The sequence below is a fragment of the Thalia democratica genome, chromosome 8, assembly GCF_965202585.1.
Source record: "Thalia democratica chromosome 8, ktThaDemo2.hap1.1, whole genome shotgun sequence".
Taxonomy (NCBI): domain Eukaryota; kingdom Metazoa; phylum Chordata; class Thaliacea; order Salpida; family Salpidae; genus Thalia; species Thalia democratica.
This window is the reverse complement of record NC_139172.1, coordinates 32,501,334-32,520,067: the sequence shown is the minus strand read 5'-3', so window position 1 is coordinate 32,520,067 and position 18,734 is coordinate 32,501,334. Positions and strand designations below refer to the sequence as shown.

General features: G+C 26.6%; 1 protein-coding gene across 1 annotated transcript; it reads right to left on the bottom strand.

Annotated features, from left to right (window-relative positions):
• Nucleotides 1-1,187: 1,187 nt before the first annotated feature.
• On the bottom strand, nucleotides 1,188-10,603 carry LOC145842735 (E-selectin-like). The gene is made up of 10 exons (XM_082950213.1): nucleotides 10,526-10,603; nucleotides 10,065-10,184; nucleotides 9,829-9,927; nucleotides 9,262-9,462; nucleotides 6,984-7,178; nucleotides 6,505-6,705; nucleotides 5,054-5,167; nucleotides 4,620-4,759; nucleotides 3,929-4,117; nucleotides 1,188-1,334 (listed from the first exon to the last, which is right to left on the bottom strand). Exons 1-10 carry the CDS (start codon nucleotides 10,590-10,592, stop codon nucleotides 1,251-1,253), a joined length of 1,410 nt encoding a protein of 469 aa, XP_082806339.1. The 5' UTR covers nucleotides 10,593-10,603; the 3' UTR covers nucleotides 1,188-1,250.
• Nucleotides 10,604-18,734: the final 8,131 nt, after the last annotated feature.

Below are 18,734 nucleotides of genomic sequence, written 5' to 3'. Positions count from 1 at the left end.
TTATTTTATGAACAGTCATTATGGTTGAAGAGAAAATAACAACGAATTTGAATGCATTTGTTACTATCGAGCTTAATAACTTCAAACACTTGGTGAATTCGATGTAACTTGGCAAGTTTGTGAAAGTTCTGAAAGTTACTTCCTTGTTGCACTTGTAAAATAAATATTTAACTTTCTAACCTAAGTGTTCAGTTGCTTAAATATACAAACATACTGTGGAGAGATAAAAATACGGAAAAATATAATGCACTTCAAAAGTTAATCGTTAAATCATATCGACTTTTACTTATACCTAATCATATTACAAACACAGCCAGTTAGGCAATAAACTTACCGTGTTAAAAAAAATACATAAGTAATTTGCAAATTTTATTGATACAGTAAATTAAAACTTTAAGGCACAATGTGGTTCAAAAATACTTTAAGCTAAAAAAGTTAGTTATGTGTATAAAAAACTTGGTTCATAACTTTTTAGGTTTAACTAAAATAGATCACAGTCAGTTAGGTTTATTTTAAAAAATGAAGGCAGTTTTCGAAAGGAAAGTTAAGAATAGCTTAAATAAGTAAATGTGTGTAATTAAAATGATGAAAGTTAATCGAACATACTATTAAATATAAAAGTAGTAACTTTTCACATGAGTAATTTTTAAACAAGCAACTATTAAGTTTTAGTATCAATAATAACCATTATGTTTCATTTACAAAAAATGATAAATAGTTTATCGGTAGGAATTTATAACTAAGCATTTTTGAAAAAAAAACAGATTTAAAAATATAATCAGAAATCATCTTTAAAAGTTTTGAAAAAGTACATTTGTTTAAGAATTTTTTGTCAAACTCATAAAAACCTAGAAAAGAGATAAAAATTTTACATAAAAATAAAATTTCAATGAAAAATACTTTAGAAATTATTCTATTTGAATAAACATAGTTAATTTAAGATAAAATGATTTAGCTAAGTTTTTATTTTATTAGCAGAAATACAATTTTTTAGTTAAATAAGTTGAAAAAATTTGATAAAAATATTTAAAATGTTACCTAGTTACTTTTAAGATTAAAAATTTATAAGTTGATAAACAGTTTGAAAATAATAAAAATGATACTTAAATGTGGCAGTGATAAAAATATTAAAAAATATGTAAAAAGAAAGTAATAGAAATGATTGATTATCTATGAAGTCAAGTATCATATCGTTTTAAAAAAAGTATTAACATTGTTAAGAAAAAATATTATATTTTTATTTATTTGTTTTACTTTTCTTTTCTCACTTTACTCCATAACAAGCTGAAACCCCGACCGTCTTTGTTCTGGTTTGAGTAAAAGACTATTCCGACCTAAAATAAAAAAAGGTATATTTTTTATTAACTAAATTTATTAGTAAATAAAAAATACTTTTGTTTAATATGTCTTTAAATCAAAGTTTTTGTTAAAAACACAAAATGATATTCTACATTTTTTGTATTTGTTTAAAAGAAGTCGAAACTGCAATAAATGTTCATAATGAAATTTTTTTTTACCTGGGATTCCAACCTTGAATTTATACAAAGCTTACTTCAACTACGTAGTCTATTAAAAAGGTCTTTTGTGTTTTAGTCTGACTTAATTTAAAAGTTTCTATTAAGTTGACGAAAATGACTCTAAAACATTTTTCATCTGTTCGTTAAAAGTTGTTAAGTAATTAAAAGTAATTATGAGTAGTGATAAATAAATACTTTTTGGAGGTTTAAAATAAATCAATAACTGAATTAGTAATAAAAAGCAGATTATCAAAATGCGTGAAAACGTGTAATTTTAATTGAAGAAAAACCTCTGAAAACTATTAATTATAAATAATTTTAGTTTTTACATAAAAATCAAGTATTTTCTTCCAAATTTAAACACATTTGCAAAATTTATTAGAAACTGAAATGAAGCAATGATATCTAGATTTATAGAAATTGAATTATATTTCAGTTTGTATGTTTTGTATAAACAGTGCTTGGGCATAAAAAGGTGTGTTTAATTTGCAACCGCAAAGTTAAATTAAAAGAAGAATTTTCAGTGTTTTCTATTACATATCAGACAATAAAAAACATCAAGCTTAAAACTTTTAGTTAATTATCAGCATTACAATAAGTATTTTCACTTTCATAGAAAATATACTGTTCACAGACATTGAATTAGTTTTTTAAAATTGAACACATTGAAAAGTTGAAACATTTGTTTTTTGTATTGTTTTAATATTTTTAAGTTTTGGAAAATGTGAAAAAAATGTTTGCTTTTGACAAACAAAAAATTGATATTTAAAAATTATTTTGAAGAATTGTGTACCATGCAAGTTTAAATAGTTATGTACTTGACAAAAACACATAACTGGTTATTAAAAAAGTTAATATAATTAAAGTTATTAATTTTAATTGTTATAACAATCTACTAACAAACTTAACTTTTATCTAACAAATACTTTAACAAAAAAATATTTCTATAGTCATTAAAATTATATTTAAAGTTTTGTTATTTAAAGACAAAATTAAGACAGATAATAATCATTTAAATTCTAATTTTTCATCAACATGAAACTTTAAATAAGTTACTAAAATGATATGTGTTATGTATTTATAATGTATGTATGTAAATACATATATCTAATGTATATATGTAACATAATGCTGTGCGTAAGTATAACGTTTTTAATTATACATTTTGATTTTATATATAATATGTAAAAAAAACATTTAAACTACGTTTGAGTACAACCAAACAGTACCTACTTAAAACACTAGATTTTAAAAATTAAAGCGAATGTTATCATGTTTCCAATTACAGGCACTGTATTTATTTAATACTTTCATCTAAACATTTTTTAAGGTTAATTCTTATTACAGCATATTTAGTTAAAATTAAATAAATATTTTTAATAAAAGATTGCAATGTTGCAGTAAAATTGGAAATTTATAACAAAAAACAATTGAGTTTTTAGAAATGTTTTCGATTTAATGTAAATATTGCGAATTTCACGTGTATAGCACGCTGCCAATGCGTGAACTAATTTGACCTTTCAATGTGCTACTTGTTTAATAACAAAACAAAAACGTTATATTAAACAATAGAGGTTCAAAAAGTTCGTTTCTTGAACGGTTTTATTTATGTGAAACGTCAGTGAAAGTTTTATGTTCACATGGAAAATTTCTCAACTTAAAATAAAACACTATAGGTCAGTGAAAACATATAAAAAACTTATATGTTTGAAAGCAACATAACTAACATATTATTAAAAATTTGTAAGTTTAATAATTATCTTAAACTTAAGCTTTGTTCTTTAAATTTTATAAGCGGTTATCTAAGTTTTAATATACTTTCGCTATAGACTGTTTACAAACTTTTATTTTTCATATCTAAAGAAAATTCCTCATAACAACATTTTGGAATATGCAATTGAATTTTTTCGTAATGTTTCAAGAAAAATCAATACAGTCACAAAGTATAAACGGTTTAGTTTTCCTATTGCTGCAACATTGCGGCAACTTGCTTGTCAGCTAAAATATTTTTGGTCTTTTATTAAAACTGATTAAGTCATGGCAAGAATTAAGTCTTTATTCAGGTGTCTGTTACAGATGTTTAAATATTTAGAAAAAAAAGTTAGTTGAGCTTATAAAATTTAATACAGTTTAAGTACAGAGTTCTTGCTTTTGATTACACGCTTTGAACAACACCTTAAAGTACAGAACAATTACTGCGAATCCAAGAGAATAACTATCAACTATATGATAACTATTCTTGTTATTAACTTATTTCCTTAAAATGTCGAAAGTGTTAAAGTTTTGAATTACTGCTTAGGCATGGTTCATGATTATTATAACTAAAAATATAAAATTCCTCAAAATAATATTTTATTTTTCATTTTTTTAATAAATATTTTTAATTTTTTCTTGTCAACATTTCAACCCACCTTGTTTCCGGTGCTGACGACGGGCGCCATCGCCTTCTTCCTGCCGCACAGCCTCCTGATCACGTGACTGTCCTTCGACCAATCAAAAGCGTCCACGGCAGCCTCGTTTTCTCCCAGCTCGCCGATCGCCACCCCGTCGAACTCGCAGTCGGGACCTGAGTACTCGACGTCGAACGCCAGGAAATGCATCTGAAAAGTTTTGAAAGTAACAAATAATTCAAATAAAAAAAACTGAAGAAAATGCAAAAGTGTTAAAGTAAGTTAAAATACACGAAAAGACAGAATTGAATGCATGTTTACAGTTAAAAATTAGAAATAGGTCAATTTTTTTTGACGTCGAACGCCAGAAAATGCATCTGAAATTGACAAGTTCATGGTTTTGTTGAATGTTAAAAAAAAATATATAATGTGCTTTTTAAGAACGTTATTATTTTATGAACAAAAAAATTGAAAAAAACTAATTTCTATTTAAATACAGAATTAAAAGCATGTTTACAGTTAGAAATTAGAAAGTGATCATTTTTTTAAAACAAAACTTAACTCTTTTTCACTTATAGTATTTTTATATATTAGAGTATTTTCAAAAGACTGGTGCCTTATTACTACATGTTTTAGCTTTACTTAATATTTATTGTCTTGTAAAACAAACTTGTCCTATATATAATCTAATTCTTTAAAACCATCAACAAACCTTGACGCAGAACCCTTCAGGTACTTCAATCGTCCAGTTGCAGTAAGTGCACCTGGAATATCTGCCGCTGGGTAGCGACGGAGACTTCAGGAACCCGCTGTTGCCATGGTAAACTTTTCCACATGGCAATCTCTCTCCGTCTGTGAGTAGATAAAAATACAAGTTTTAAATTATAAATTTTCTTAATTAAGCAGCAAGATTTCTATACTGAAAAAAAAAAGATATATCAATTTAGATAAATTAACTTTTGGAAGCTGCTTAAAATACATAAAACTAATAATAGAAAGGAATAAGAAATAGTAACTAAGTTTTAATATTAAATTAAGTGATACAGATATGTATTAAATGTTGTCTACTTACAACAAATATAACATTTTGTTTATAACAAAGTTAAAAATAAATTTAAAGTAGTTGGTCAGATGCAAAATATTTACCGAGACACATTTTTTCGTCTTCTCCATCAAAACAATCGCTGTTTCCGTCGCACAATGACGTCACACTGATACATCTGTCGTCATGACGACAATAAAACTCGTCGGACTTGCAAACTGTAAACAAGTTTAAGTAACTTTTTAAAGATAACAACAAATATTTTAAAGTGCCCTACGTTTTTAATTTTTTTTTTTTTTTGTTTTATAAAATACTCTGTAGTTTCTCAAATTTTTTGCCTTATTAAGATTTAATTATAAAGTGGACCATGTGTTGTATATGAAATTGTATTTAAGCTGTGATATTTTAAAATTTTTCTGAAAACAAAACTAGTTTCTTACTTACTAAGTATACTTAAAACTTAATAGCTTTATGCGGTAAACTTAAAATATAAACAACTGTAATAGTTAGTTTTTAGTAAACTAAATTGCTATAAAAAATAAGCAGAACATAGTATGTTTTGAATAAATATGTCAACAGTTTTAAAGTTTATATTAAGCTTCAATTTGTAAAAAATACACATATTCATCATAGACTTAATGTCAAAATTACAAGTTCACAAGAGTAGATTTTTTACAGTTTAGCTTAATCTGTTTACAGATACACTAAGTAGGGTTTGATTAGGGTGGTTTACACTATAATAAAGGATAAAGTCAAAGTAAAATTTTTGTTGTTAAAAAAATCATGTCAAAATTACCTAGACAAATTTGATTTTAATTTAGAGTAAAATAGTTTTTAAATAACAATTAATTCTTGTTGAAAGTAAAAATAGCAAAGACCACGTTTTAAAATACTAATGCAGCTTTCAACTTAGTTTTCGTGCAAACTTTTAAACAGACTTAGAATATCATTAAATACTAGTTTTTTGTCTAGTACAAAAGTATTTTCGTTAATGATGTTTAACAGACAATTATAATTAACGTTGAGAAGTCACGACTTCATAAAAATAAGTTTCAATGATAAAATAATATCTATGACTATTGTCAACGTATAAAATGCATTGAACACGTTTAATGAAAAATAAAATTGGAAAGTGTTATACAAGTAAGTACCTGAACAAAATAATCTCTTTTGTTTAATATAAAATAGTTATTTTTAAAAGTTAAAACAATTAGCTAAAATTAAGTTTATTAGTGTTTAAATGAATAAAATTTTTAATATCCAAAATCAAAAAAAAAAGTAAAAAGAGGTTTTTTTACTTGGTCGATTTTTATTCAGGTTAGTAATCATCAAAAAACACTTTATCTAGTTTTATTTTGTATTGAAAAAATTTAATTAATGGTTATAAATAACTAAAACATTTTGCATGAAAAACGTGGTATAGAATTTTAACCAAACTTAACTTTACTTTATTAAAACTTCAAAAATATTTCTGTCAAAAACTCGAATTAAAGTTCTTTAGATAAAAACTACAATGTTATTAGAAATTTGTTCGTGAGGCAACAAATCAACTCACTCGTGCATTTTGGCAGTTCAGTGTTCGACCACTCGCCTTCCAGGGTTGCCAAGTTGTTGCCGTAGCAACTCAGGTGGGAAACCCCGTTCAGGTGAAACCCCTCGTCGCACCAAAACCTGCATTGGCTTTTGAGGTTGTTGCCGTTGCTGCAGTTCATGTTCCCGTTTTCAATTGTGTTCGACAGCATGGGGCACTTTTGTTCTGTTTGAGAGGTTTACAAGTTAGTGAAAAGTTAATAAAGACAATAAATTATAGTTAAAGTAATCTACAATTTTTCTAATTTATAATTTTTATTAACTAAATAACTTACTAATTAGCTACACTAAGTTTTTCTTAGAACATTTTAAGTTTAATTTTGGTAACTTGAAATACAAATAACCCTCAAAATTTTCAATTTTTGTTATTTCAAACAATTATATTTTAATAGCATTAGTTATAAATAGTATTTAAACTTTTAAAAGAAACACTTCAAAACCCACCTTTGCACTGTGGAGTGACTCCTTGCCACTTTGCGGTTTTGCCCACGGAGGAGCACTCGACGGAGCTCCTCCCGTTCACAGCAAACCCGTGCTTGCACTTGAAATTGCATTTGCTGCCGATTTGAAATTCGTTGCTGCAGGTTATCTTGCTAATTGTACCCGATGCTACTAAAGGCTTGCAAGTCGGTCGTTTAACTGGTGGAAAATAATAATGAACATTTATTATTCGGTAAACATATTCTGTTTTTATCAAAATAAATTCTTCAAGTTGCTTACAACTGTTTCAGCGCTCAACGCATATCTTCAAATATTTTTTTGTATTTTTTCTCTGAAGATATGCATGAAACATCGAAACAGTTGAAGTAGTTGTTTTTTATTTATTATTATCTTTTGTCTCTGCAGTTTGCATAGAAACTTAATAAACTTGAAATTTGTCAATATGAAAAAATTCTTAAAATATTTTTTTTGTTTTACACTATTTTTACGAATTTTTTAAGTTCGTTTTCTAGATTAAATTTTCAAACTAGTGTAATCAGTAGGTCATAAATTGATAATTCTTGACTAGAACATAAAATATATACTATGTATAGTAAGCTTAGTTAGCATTGCAAGAGTAATAAAAGAGGATTTTATCATTTTAGTATTATTGTTCGATAAAAATAAATTTATTTTTCAAACACTTAAAACTGACGCCAATGCTTACAAGTTTGTCAAAAAAACAAAAATCTAAATTAAATTATCGGTTTAATCGGCAACCAAGTTCCCGCTTAAAAACACAAAATTTCACACTTTTCTAAACCCAAACTATTCAAAGATAGCACTATTAAAAACCACAGGTTGAAAATTCAGCAGTTATTTTGTTTAATATACTTATTAATCTGATTACTGTTAGATCGTGCTTGTTACTCATGCTTGAAAAATTACTAGTTTAATTGTACTAGTTTTAGTTTTTACTCACGATATAGACTTTAATCAGACAAATGAATAAAACAAGAAGTATTTAGCTTATCAATCATAATTTGTTTAAGTTCTACAACATACTTTTTTGTTCAATTTTAATGATTTTTTGTTTGTGTTATAAACATTTAGATAAAATTGTCATTTCATTTTTTTTAAACTGGTTTGCCTCGGGAACAAACTTCTTATGTTTCATATTTACCTCACCTATTTTTAAAGTTTGTACAAAATAAATCTAAAAAAGCCTAGAAATATACTTTTTTACAAAATCTATATCTTTTGAGCTTCATTTAAAAGTTAATTCGTATAAACAAATATGACGTATGATGCAAACTTTACAAAAAAAAACTAAAATCAGTAAATTGTTTAAATAATTATATTTTATTCATTTTGTTGCTTTTGAAATATTTACCATCTTGTTTTATCGTGAAACGTTATTCTAGTTGTCATTACTGCAAAAAATCATTTTCCAAAGTTATATACTTCATAGAACTGATACAAGTTTAAATTCCTTGTGGTGCACTGCTATACTATAATCTATGCTAAAAGATGTTTTACAAGTCAAACTAATTTATTTCAAATTGGAAAATGAAACCTTGACCTTGACTTATATAATCACCGCATGATTTATTACAAACTAATCTAGAATTTGTGACAAGAAGTCTGTTTTTATTAACGTTTTAATTTAACTTTTTTAATGAGAAACACCAAAAATACAAGCTTGAAAACACTAATTGATCACGAAACGAAATAATCACCGCGTAATGAGCCTTAATTACGACTTAATAGACTATTATGTAGCAGCTAATTGAATTTTCCAGCAAGCATGTAGACAACAATTGAAGCTTGTTGCGGTCCGCTTCTACTGAACATTTATGTGTTTCATGCAAAGTTTACAATTTTTTTTGAACTGTGGTCACCGAATGTTATATAAAAGTAAACTATTAAATATCCTAAATAAGGGCAAAACAGTACAACATGCAAAGTATGTCAAATAGTTTTTATTGTTTTATATACATATGTAATGTACATGAAGGCATTCCCATTGAATTCAGAGAATTTTGAGAACTTTTCATGGAAACTGTCAATTAACTACACGTTTCAAAAAATATCTTTTATGTAATTTTTCTGATACATCTTTAAGCATACCTTATAAATCTTTTAAAAGAGAAACGTTCACACATGACAGCTTATATATATTTATTTATTACCTCTACTATACATCATAAAAGTTAATCTGTATAAATAACCTTTTCTTAAAAGAGAAAACACATCCCAGTTTTAATACTTTTTTTTCTAAAAATATACTTTTTCCACTTACCCGGAAGGAACCTTTTCGCGTTCATGCGTTTGGAAACGAAACAGCTCCTGGGAACTTCAGGATGCCAACCTAGCTTGTTGTCATCTAAATACTGACATTCAGTGTTTATTGTGACGTCACCACACTTTCCGGCGCATGTGCTGCCAACTAAATTGCGTTTCGTGCAGTTGAAGTTGTTCTTCAGAAGTTTGCATTTCGGGGCTGCAATTTCGTAGAAAGGTATAAAAAATGATTTGTTTACTTTTGTTTGTATTTTTTTAATGCAATTTAGCTCTTAAGTTATATGCTGTTCAGTATGTATAACACTTCTTAAATTTTAGTTCTTTTTGTTTGCTCTTGGGCGCTAGATTTCAATATAACTTTTAGATGATACGATCACTTTTGTTTGTTTAATAACTTCTACCCTTCAGCTATACGAGATTCGTAAGGTAGAACATTTTTAAGAAATTATTTGAATAAATAAGACAAATACAATAATGGTAAAACTAAAAAACTGAACTATAGATTCTAAAAACCAAAGAAAATTAAAACTATAAAAACTTAAATTAATAATGATAATCAACTTACATGCTTTTACACACTTGGGCATTGGTAAATCGTATGCGTACTTATCAAGCACCTTGTCGTATGAGCAAGTCAACGTTTTTGAACCTTTGATCTTGAATCCTGACAGTTATAATTTTAATTAAAACTTGGTTAACTCAAAACAAAATAAATAGCAGATGGTTGCTTGAAACGTTTAAAAAGATACCTTTTTCAGAATTTTTATTGAACGAAATTTATTACTACCGATTCATAATCACCTGCTTTACAGCTGAGAGTGCAGTGTGATCCGACGGAATATTTGATTTTATTGTCGGATTGGTGGCATTTAACCTTCATGTTTCTGCCGACTTTCAATCTCCTGCACGATGAGCTTGCATCTAAAAAAAAACACATTAAAGTCTGCAAAATTAAAAGGTTTTGTATTGTTTAAAATGCAAAATTGTATAACGAAATCGAGGAAATTTTACGGCCACAAATGCTAAAACCAGCATGAGCTTTGAAATAATTCTATGACTGTTGTTGTGTATTAACCAGGTAGTTAAAATTAACTTAACTAATTTGATACTGCACCAATGGTGGTTTAGTTTTAATTAAAAGTTCTTAAACAATCACTGCGTGCAAAACAAAACCTTAATTAATTTTACGGTAACTGTTACCAAAACGAAGCATTTAAGAACAAGACACAAAACAAACTAATCCAAAATATTTAAAAGCTTACCTGAAATACAAAACAGCACGCTTTCGAACAACATCAAAATAGCCACAGAAGAAAATAAGAGATTCATAATCGAAGTTATTCACAAACCTGAAAAAAATATTTTTTAAACAAAATTATTAAACTAAACGTTAGCTTTGTTGTCAAAAGCATCTAACCAATCGATTTTTTTTCAAATAAAGAAAATAGGTTGTAAACAAACCATTTGTATATTACAAACTACTTATTTAATGATTTTCTCAAGTAAAATATACTAGAAGCATTGAGAGTAATTTCACCTAGCTAAAGTATAAAGAACAAAGACTAACTGTGTTTTACATTTCAAACAACTTAAGCTTCTTAATTTGTAATTAAAACAGGAAAAAAGATTTTGGAAAAAAAAATCGTTTCTCTCACAACACGCACCGCGGCAAAACACAAATTCCACTAAATTGTGCGTGCAAACTTGTCACGTGACTTGAAATAAAATCAATTAATAAAATTGTTAAAAACAATCAAAAACATACATCTTCCTACATTTTGCAACACGCGCTTTTTTAATTAGCATTGTGACGTAACTTTCACTTCAATACGTCACATCCAGGTGCACACGGTAAAAACCGCGATAACTTGTACTGCATGCGTTTTAAATGTATTTGTTAAATGTTACATGAATTTAGTTTTATTACAGTATTCACCAATAAAAAATAAATTTTATAATATATATTCGATAAAGAATTTATTCATTCAAGACTTATTTTACAAACTAAGTTTTAGTATTGTACAAACCGAAACTTAGTTGTAAAATAAAGTCTTGAAAGAATAAATTCATAATTTTTCCTCTAGAAGTTGAGATCTCTTTATTTGTTTTCTAAAATTTAAACCATATAATATGTTCAATAACAATTAACTGATAATCTTAAGTTATAAACTAATTATTCAGTTTAAACTACAAAAACTCTAGTAATTTGGTTTAATATGTAACTATAAAAAAAGAATTCTATTTTATTTCTATGGCGTTAGTTTTTAATCTTAATAAAAGTTCAGATGTTCATTAACTTAATGACAAAAGTTTATTTTTGTAATAAACTACGTACGTTTATCTAAATACAATTTATTTTTTCCTTTGAACTCAGTTTATTTTTTTTAGTTCTAAGGTTATACAAAATTTTTACTACGAGCAGAAAAACGTTTTAGTAAAATTTTACATAAATTTTAGGAGAAAGACAGTTTTTTGTTGTAAATATAAATAAAACATTTTTATATGTAAACGAAAGTAGTTCATGTAAAGAGTTTTAAGTAGCAACTTCAGAAAATACTTTTTACTTAAAACCAAGTTCATATATTTTTTCAAATCTTTATCCATCAATAAAAAAAACATTTTCTTAGCGTTCATTTTTTAATATTTTTAATATAATAGATAAAAAATATTGATTGATGTTTTGTTAAATTTATCGTAAACAACAATTAATTCATTATTCAGCTTATTTTTCAAACAATATTAAAATTATTCAAAGCCAATTGTTAGAGTAAAGTTATCTCAAAATTATTTTAGATGAAAAACTTGTTGTAAAAACAAAAATTGTTTATTTAGCCAAATGAATTTTGTTTTTTGTGAAAATTACGATAGACCACAAAGTAATTAATATTAAGTAAAGGAATAAATTGATAAAAGTTATATTTATTTTAAAATTTTAAGTATAATTAATATGTTTTTAACTCAATTGTACTAATTATTTTCGTACATGCTCATGATATGTAGCAATGCGAGTACTAAAACTTGTTGTACTGCAAATTATTCTATTTTTTTAATAACTTTATTCAACAAAGAACGTTTATCTTAAGTTTAAAATACACAATCTTAAATTGTTTATTAATTTTGAAACAAAAAATTTATATCTAAACAAGTTAAAATACTAACAGAATATGAAAAAGACTTACTTCAATATAAAGGTTTATGGCTAACGCTAAAAATTCAGCAGCACAAGTTTTAACTATCAATCTTTTTAATAAGTTTTTTTATAAAAATGCTTTATTTGTTCGACCAGCCTTAAAACTGGTATACCGTAACATATGTTTTACATTAAATAATAATTAAAAGAGTGCAAAAAATGATCTAAAAACGTTGTTGAAAGTTTTTAAGTTAACTTGTAAATGTTTATATTATATTGAATGTTTTAAAATCCAGACTATTATAGCTAATAAACTTTTTCTAAATTATTATACTGTATACATAGATTTCATATACAAAATACTTTGTACATTAATCTTTAAAAATTGAGTTGAAAAATTCCTTAATTTAAATTTAATTTAAAAAAGTTTTAGGAGTTGAAAGCACTTAAAACAAGAGTAATTTTTTAAATAATAATTTTTAATAATTAGAAGTTATAATAACAAATTTGTTTTAAGATAAAAAGTTTTAGTTTTGCCAGAAAACTAACTTAAAAAGTTTTATTGATTAAAATAAGTAAATTACTAAAAAGTACAAGTTAAAAAAAAAAGATTTAAAAAAAAGATTGTTGCTTACTTATCAAAATTATATGATTTAAAAACTAATTAGCAAACAAAAGCTGTTGTTATTCAGTAAATAGAAGTTTTAGTTTACTGTGAAGTGTCAAACACACAGATAAAATAAAATTAGTTTTTAATATATGAGTTTAAGTATACTCTACTTCATTAAATACAAATAAAATCAGTTAGTTCTACTATATTAAGTACAATAAAAAGATAATCAAAACTCTGTTCTAAATGATAAAGTTACCACATTATCTTTAAACTATATATAATAATACTTGAAGTCTTCACTATATATTACTTATTAAATAAACAACTGATAATATTTTCCAACGTGCTTCTTATTTAAATTTACATTGAAGCCATCAAGTGTCAACTGAAAAAATTTTTTTACCTTTTTCATTTTTTCTCTTTAAAATTTGTTAAAGCTTGTAGTTTTTGTTCTAACCGTCACATCGTTCTAATTGTTTAAATCAAAAGATAAGTTTTGTTTTTAGAGATTGATAATACTTTATTGCTAGTTATTATACCATTATATTGGACTTAGAAATAAAAAGTTTAAATGAGACTTCTTTTTTATGAAATTCAATAAAATAATCAGAAGAAAATAATTTATAATTAATTTTTTTACGAAACGTATTTACCATATTTCTGCATCTAACCGTTGTTTAAAGACATCAATTGTAACAAGAAAACAAACTTTCGTCTATTTTTTTAAATCTAAATAGAGTGTACATTTTTATACTTTTGTTATTCATGTATGACTTTTGGTAATTTTTAATAAAACATTAAAACTAAAATGTACGTCGCTCGCAGGCTTGAGATAGGTTGAATATGGTAAAATTAAAAAAGAATCATACAAAACCTTATTTAAAAAAAAGCATTTAAATCATTAACAATCTTTGAGATAAAACATTAGACAAAGCAATTATCACTAACAGTCGTCACATTTAAAACTTAACTACTGTTAGCTGCTTTTGTTTTAGTTTATAACCCTAACTTAATAAATAAAACTAATCTCCAAGTAGCTACCTAGTTAGCTCCAAGCTCTTTTGAAACGCTTTTTTTCGGCTCGAACTCTCTTTTTTTGGTATAACTTATAGAAAGGATTGTTTTAAGTTTTTTAAAAAATTACAAATTTTCTTATGAATGAAATGGCGGACGGCAGATTTTCTTTGAATTGGTCCAGAAACTTTACGAGATCATAACTGTGGTCTTGAACTTTTTATCTTTTTGCCCATTATGTTTTTACTTTAACAAATAATTTTTTTTATGACTTTATGTTTTTACTTTTATACTATATCGCGTCTGTTTGTTACACATTACACTTTTCAAGTATTCTAAATATATACAAAAATGTAAATTAAACTATTTGTTTTATACTAGCTTATTTTTTGTAGTTGTAAATGCCTCTAAAATTTAGAGTCTAAATCGTAAGATTAAGCTTGTACATATTTATATTAAAACTTAACATTATACTTTTTGTTATATTACAATAAATAGTTCAATACTTATATTATTATAAACTAGCAAAAACTTATAGTATTCATAAGTTGTACTACCATTTTATTTAGAAATCTATTTGTTGACAAAATTCATTGGCATAGTTTTTACTCCAGCCTAAAATGCTTCATGCAATTTAAAAAACCTAAACAAAAATAAAAAGTCAATTTTTATTTAAAATAAAAAAAAAAGACTGTTAAGTTAAACTGCTATGCTATACTGCTCTCTTGCGAATATAATAAAGACAATCGACTGAGATTAAATTAAAATCACCGCGTATAGGGCACATTAAAATAGATTATACATGTTTTTCATTTAGATCACAGTTTCCCAAACTTGTTTTTTCATAAGCCTTCCTTGAAAATTTAAAAAAAGTTATGGCCACTCCCCAAGATTTCTCAAAAAAGTAAAATACGTCTACAGCTTTTTATTTTAGCTTAATATCATCAACTGCAAAATATCCATATTATTGTTTAATACTTAGTCAAAATGATATCAATTCTGTCTTAAGGTCAACTTAGCTCTTAAGGTTACTATTTATATTTAACATAATAAACCATTGTTTGAAAAATTTTAAAAATTTCCCAAAAGGATAAAGTACAAAATATGCAAAGATTTGTTTAATTTATTGGCGAATCTGGTAAACTCGTTGGTGAATATAAATATATAATAAGTTTTAAAATTATTTGTTGTATTTACTGGTGAAAAAGATTAAGTTTAGAAAAAAAGCTATCAAATTATTTTTGCACCGCAGTTTAAACTTCACAATAACAATTGTATAATAATGCCATTTATTATGTGGTCAAACCCGATTTTACAAATAATTAATTTAAGTTAAAGATTTTTATATTAAAAACAGTTATTATAAATTCAGACACTTACTAAATTTTAGTGCGACTTCTGAGCCGATTATTAACATGCGATTAAGAATCAAGAATCTAAATCAAGATTTCCTGAAATGGACCTTTTTAGAAATTTAGGGGGCCATAAGCTGTATTTAGAGACCAGAGGGGGCATGAGTAGTAAAGGCGCAATGGGGATCGATTGGCCATAATTTTAAACTTCCACTAGATATCTTGGAGTCGATGATAAAAAGAAAAGAAAAAAAATAAAGGTTTTAGGCGTATTTTTTGTGAAACTTGTTAGATGGGGCCATGACGTTTTTATTTCCTTATAGGCAGCTTTACGAAAAAAAAATTGGGAAACCATGATATAAATGATGACATATATAATCTATCTTAATCTACCCTACCAAGTTCATTTGAACTCCATCTCATTTGGTTTTCTTTGTTAATTGAAAGTTTTACAAAAGGTACAACTAACTTTTACTAAACCTTTGTTTTATTGCATTGTTTAAATTTGTATTTTATCAATTAATTAGTCTAAATGCGTTTTTATTAGTTTTATATATTATTAATCTTAAATTTTTGTTGAATACCACTATGAGTTAAAATACAAACTTTTCTGTTATTTTTAAAATGTTACAACCAATTACATTCCTTTTTTTGTTAGACTTTTTTTTATTTTGATTCTAAACTAACTTAAGAAAACTAACATGAATTTGTCAAACGTCAAAAAAAAATTGTATCTTCTGATAAATGCAAACTTTTTTAAGATTGTAAAAAAAAATGGTACTTTCATTAGCTATAAATTTTGATGAAAAATCAAAACTCGTTTGACTTAATTGCTTTGCTTAACTAATTTTTTTTGTTATTAGATAACTTTTTATCTGTTACTAACTTATTCTATCTTAACCTCTGATATTATTTAACCATAAATGTTAGCGTAGTTTTTTTGATTACTTTTTAGAGTAAGTATTGTGCTTAACTTTGAAAAAGCTTAATTTTTATGTGCAACTAACTTGTCAACAAAGTAACTTAAGCGTAAATAAGTAAATTACAAAATGTAAGCTTATAATTAACTATTTTCTAGTCTCCTAAATTTTAAATTTACATACATATCACAGTTGTATAACTTTTTATCAATAAAAAAGTATTCATTTAATTTTCAAGAAAATATTTATAAAATAAGTATTGAACTTTAAATATCAACAGGTGTGAGACGCTAACGAAAGTTTATTTTTGAATAAGTATTTTCTATTTTTTTGAAAGAACAATAGAATTTAATAAAAAAAACTTGTAGTAGAGGCATAGACAAACTTGTCTCCAAATAACTACAAACGAAACAAATACAAACGAAACCGTAGCTAGAGCTTTCAGAGAATTGTTTGCTTTTTGTTGCCGACTGCTCGTTAAAAATTGACCAAATCCTTGTGTCTTGCAAATGACATTTTTTGGCAGGAAACCAGTTTTCACACGCGAGTGAGCACATTGCAAGAACTTATAGCTTAGTAACAGATTGCCAGTCATGGAATATTAACAATTTTTAAATCAGATCAGTCGTTTTGACGTCATATTAAAAGAATTGCTTGATCTTAGAAAACTTCACAGTGCTGCTAAATTACTGTTTAGCTAAGTTTCAAAATGTTTGGTCGAGACTAGTGATGTACCGGACCCACAATTTCGGGTCCGGCCGGACCCGGATCCGGACTTTTTTTTCAAATCAGAATCCGGCCGGAACCGGATCCGGACTTTTTTTTCAAATTAGAATCCGGCCGGAACCGGATCCGGACTTTTTTTTCAAATTAGAATCCGGCCGGAACCGGATCCGGACTTTTTTTTTCAAATTAGAGTCCGGCCGGATCCGGATATCAGACAAAAATGGCAATATCCGGCCGGACCCGGACCCGGATAGTGAGTACGGTACATCATTAGTATAAACTAGCCTAAGTCACAATGAGGTTTTTAAAAACTAAAAAAAATAACTTTATTCTAATAATAAGTAGAACAGCTAGCCACAAGGTTTACAAATTTAGGTGTTATTTACAATTAAAAATCTGAAATCAAGTTCATGAACAAAATACACTAGAAAATTAGAAAATATTGAAAACTGGATCAGCTCAAACTCATTCAAAATCAAGAAGAAAACTAGCCTGAGTTTTTATAAAAAACTAAACTAGCCTGAGGCAGTCCAAGATTTTATAAAATTCCCAAAAATTTTCAAACTAGCAGGGTTGCCACTGTTTAAGTCAATAAAACTAGCTAGAGTGAGTATAAACAAGCCTGAGTTAGAATGAGGTTTTTAAAAACTGAAAAAATTACTTTAATCTAATAATCAGTAGAACAGCTAGCAAAGGTTGACAATTTGGTAGTAAAGCTGTGGACTGATTGTGGCACACTTAACTTATTTGTACTACCCATCATAATTAAACCCTACCTTATTTAATTAATATCTAACAGATACTAAATTCTAACTGAGACTACTTTCTATAATCAGACACGACAGTTTTGAGTGATGAATCTTTTATATGAAACACAACAAGTAATACTAGCATATACAAAATTATTAATTACTTTGGTAACACTTTAAAAAGTGGAAGCTATTTAAATCTATATCAAAAGACTTAAAACAAAAAACTAAAAATTAAATAAAACTTTTAGTAAAGAAGAAACTGTAAAATTTTTAATAAACTATTAAACTATAAACCTGGCTGAAATATTTAAACAATTAAACACCAGTTGAAATATTCACTTTTAAAACAAAACACTACTTACAATAAGCATTCACAAAAAGTTCAAGATATTTTGTTGCTTCAAGCTGCACACCAAACTAACTAACTGCTTACATATAAACTGCCTGCCATGTTCTGATGTTTTGTTGCATCAGTATTTAGTTTGAGACATTTCGTCATATGATTCTCATTGGCTCGTACATTCAACCGTATTAACTCTAAATATTCTCTGAGCTCAACTTTAAACAACAAATAATGCAAGTATTCATTCCAAAGTTTTCAATTTTACAACATTTGTAAAGAGTTGCATTTCAAAAATGTTTATTTCATAGTTTAAATGTAAACAAATGTAAATTAGTCACGTGTACAAAATGAGCCAATTACGGTAGGTGTTTAATTTTAACTGACGAAAATGACTCTTATTAATTTACACAGGGTTTGTTTTTGAAAAAATACTTTTCAGTATGCTCTTTTTTACTAACTAGATCCGGGTCCGGCCGGATCTCTGTTAGGATCCGGCCGGACCCGGATCCGGACTTTTTTTTCAAATTAGAATCCGGCCGGAACCGGATCCGGACTTTTATTTTTAATTAGAGTCCGGCCGGATCCGGATATCAGACAAAAATGGCAATATCCGGCCGGACC

What these genes read in the sequence shown, in the direction of transcription:
- LOC145842735 (XM_082950213.1), bottom strand. Translation starts at nt 10,592, where the DNA reads ATGAATCTCTTATTTTCTTCTGTGGCTATTTTGATGTTGTTCGAAAGC. An exon ending in TGAACTGCCAAAATGCACGA is followed by an intron (nt 5,168 to 6,504) that starts GTGAGTTGATTT and finishes ACTTGTTTACAG; the next exon opens with TTTGCAAGTCCGACGAGTTT. An exon ending in AGACGAAAAAATGTGTCTCG is followed by an intron (nt 4,760 to 5,053) that starts GTAAATATTTTG and finishes ATCTACTCACAG; the next exon opens with ACGGAGAGAGATTGCCATGT.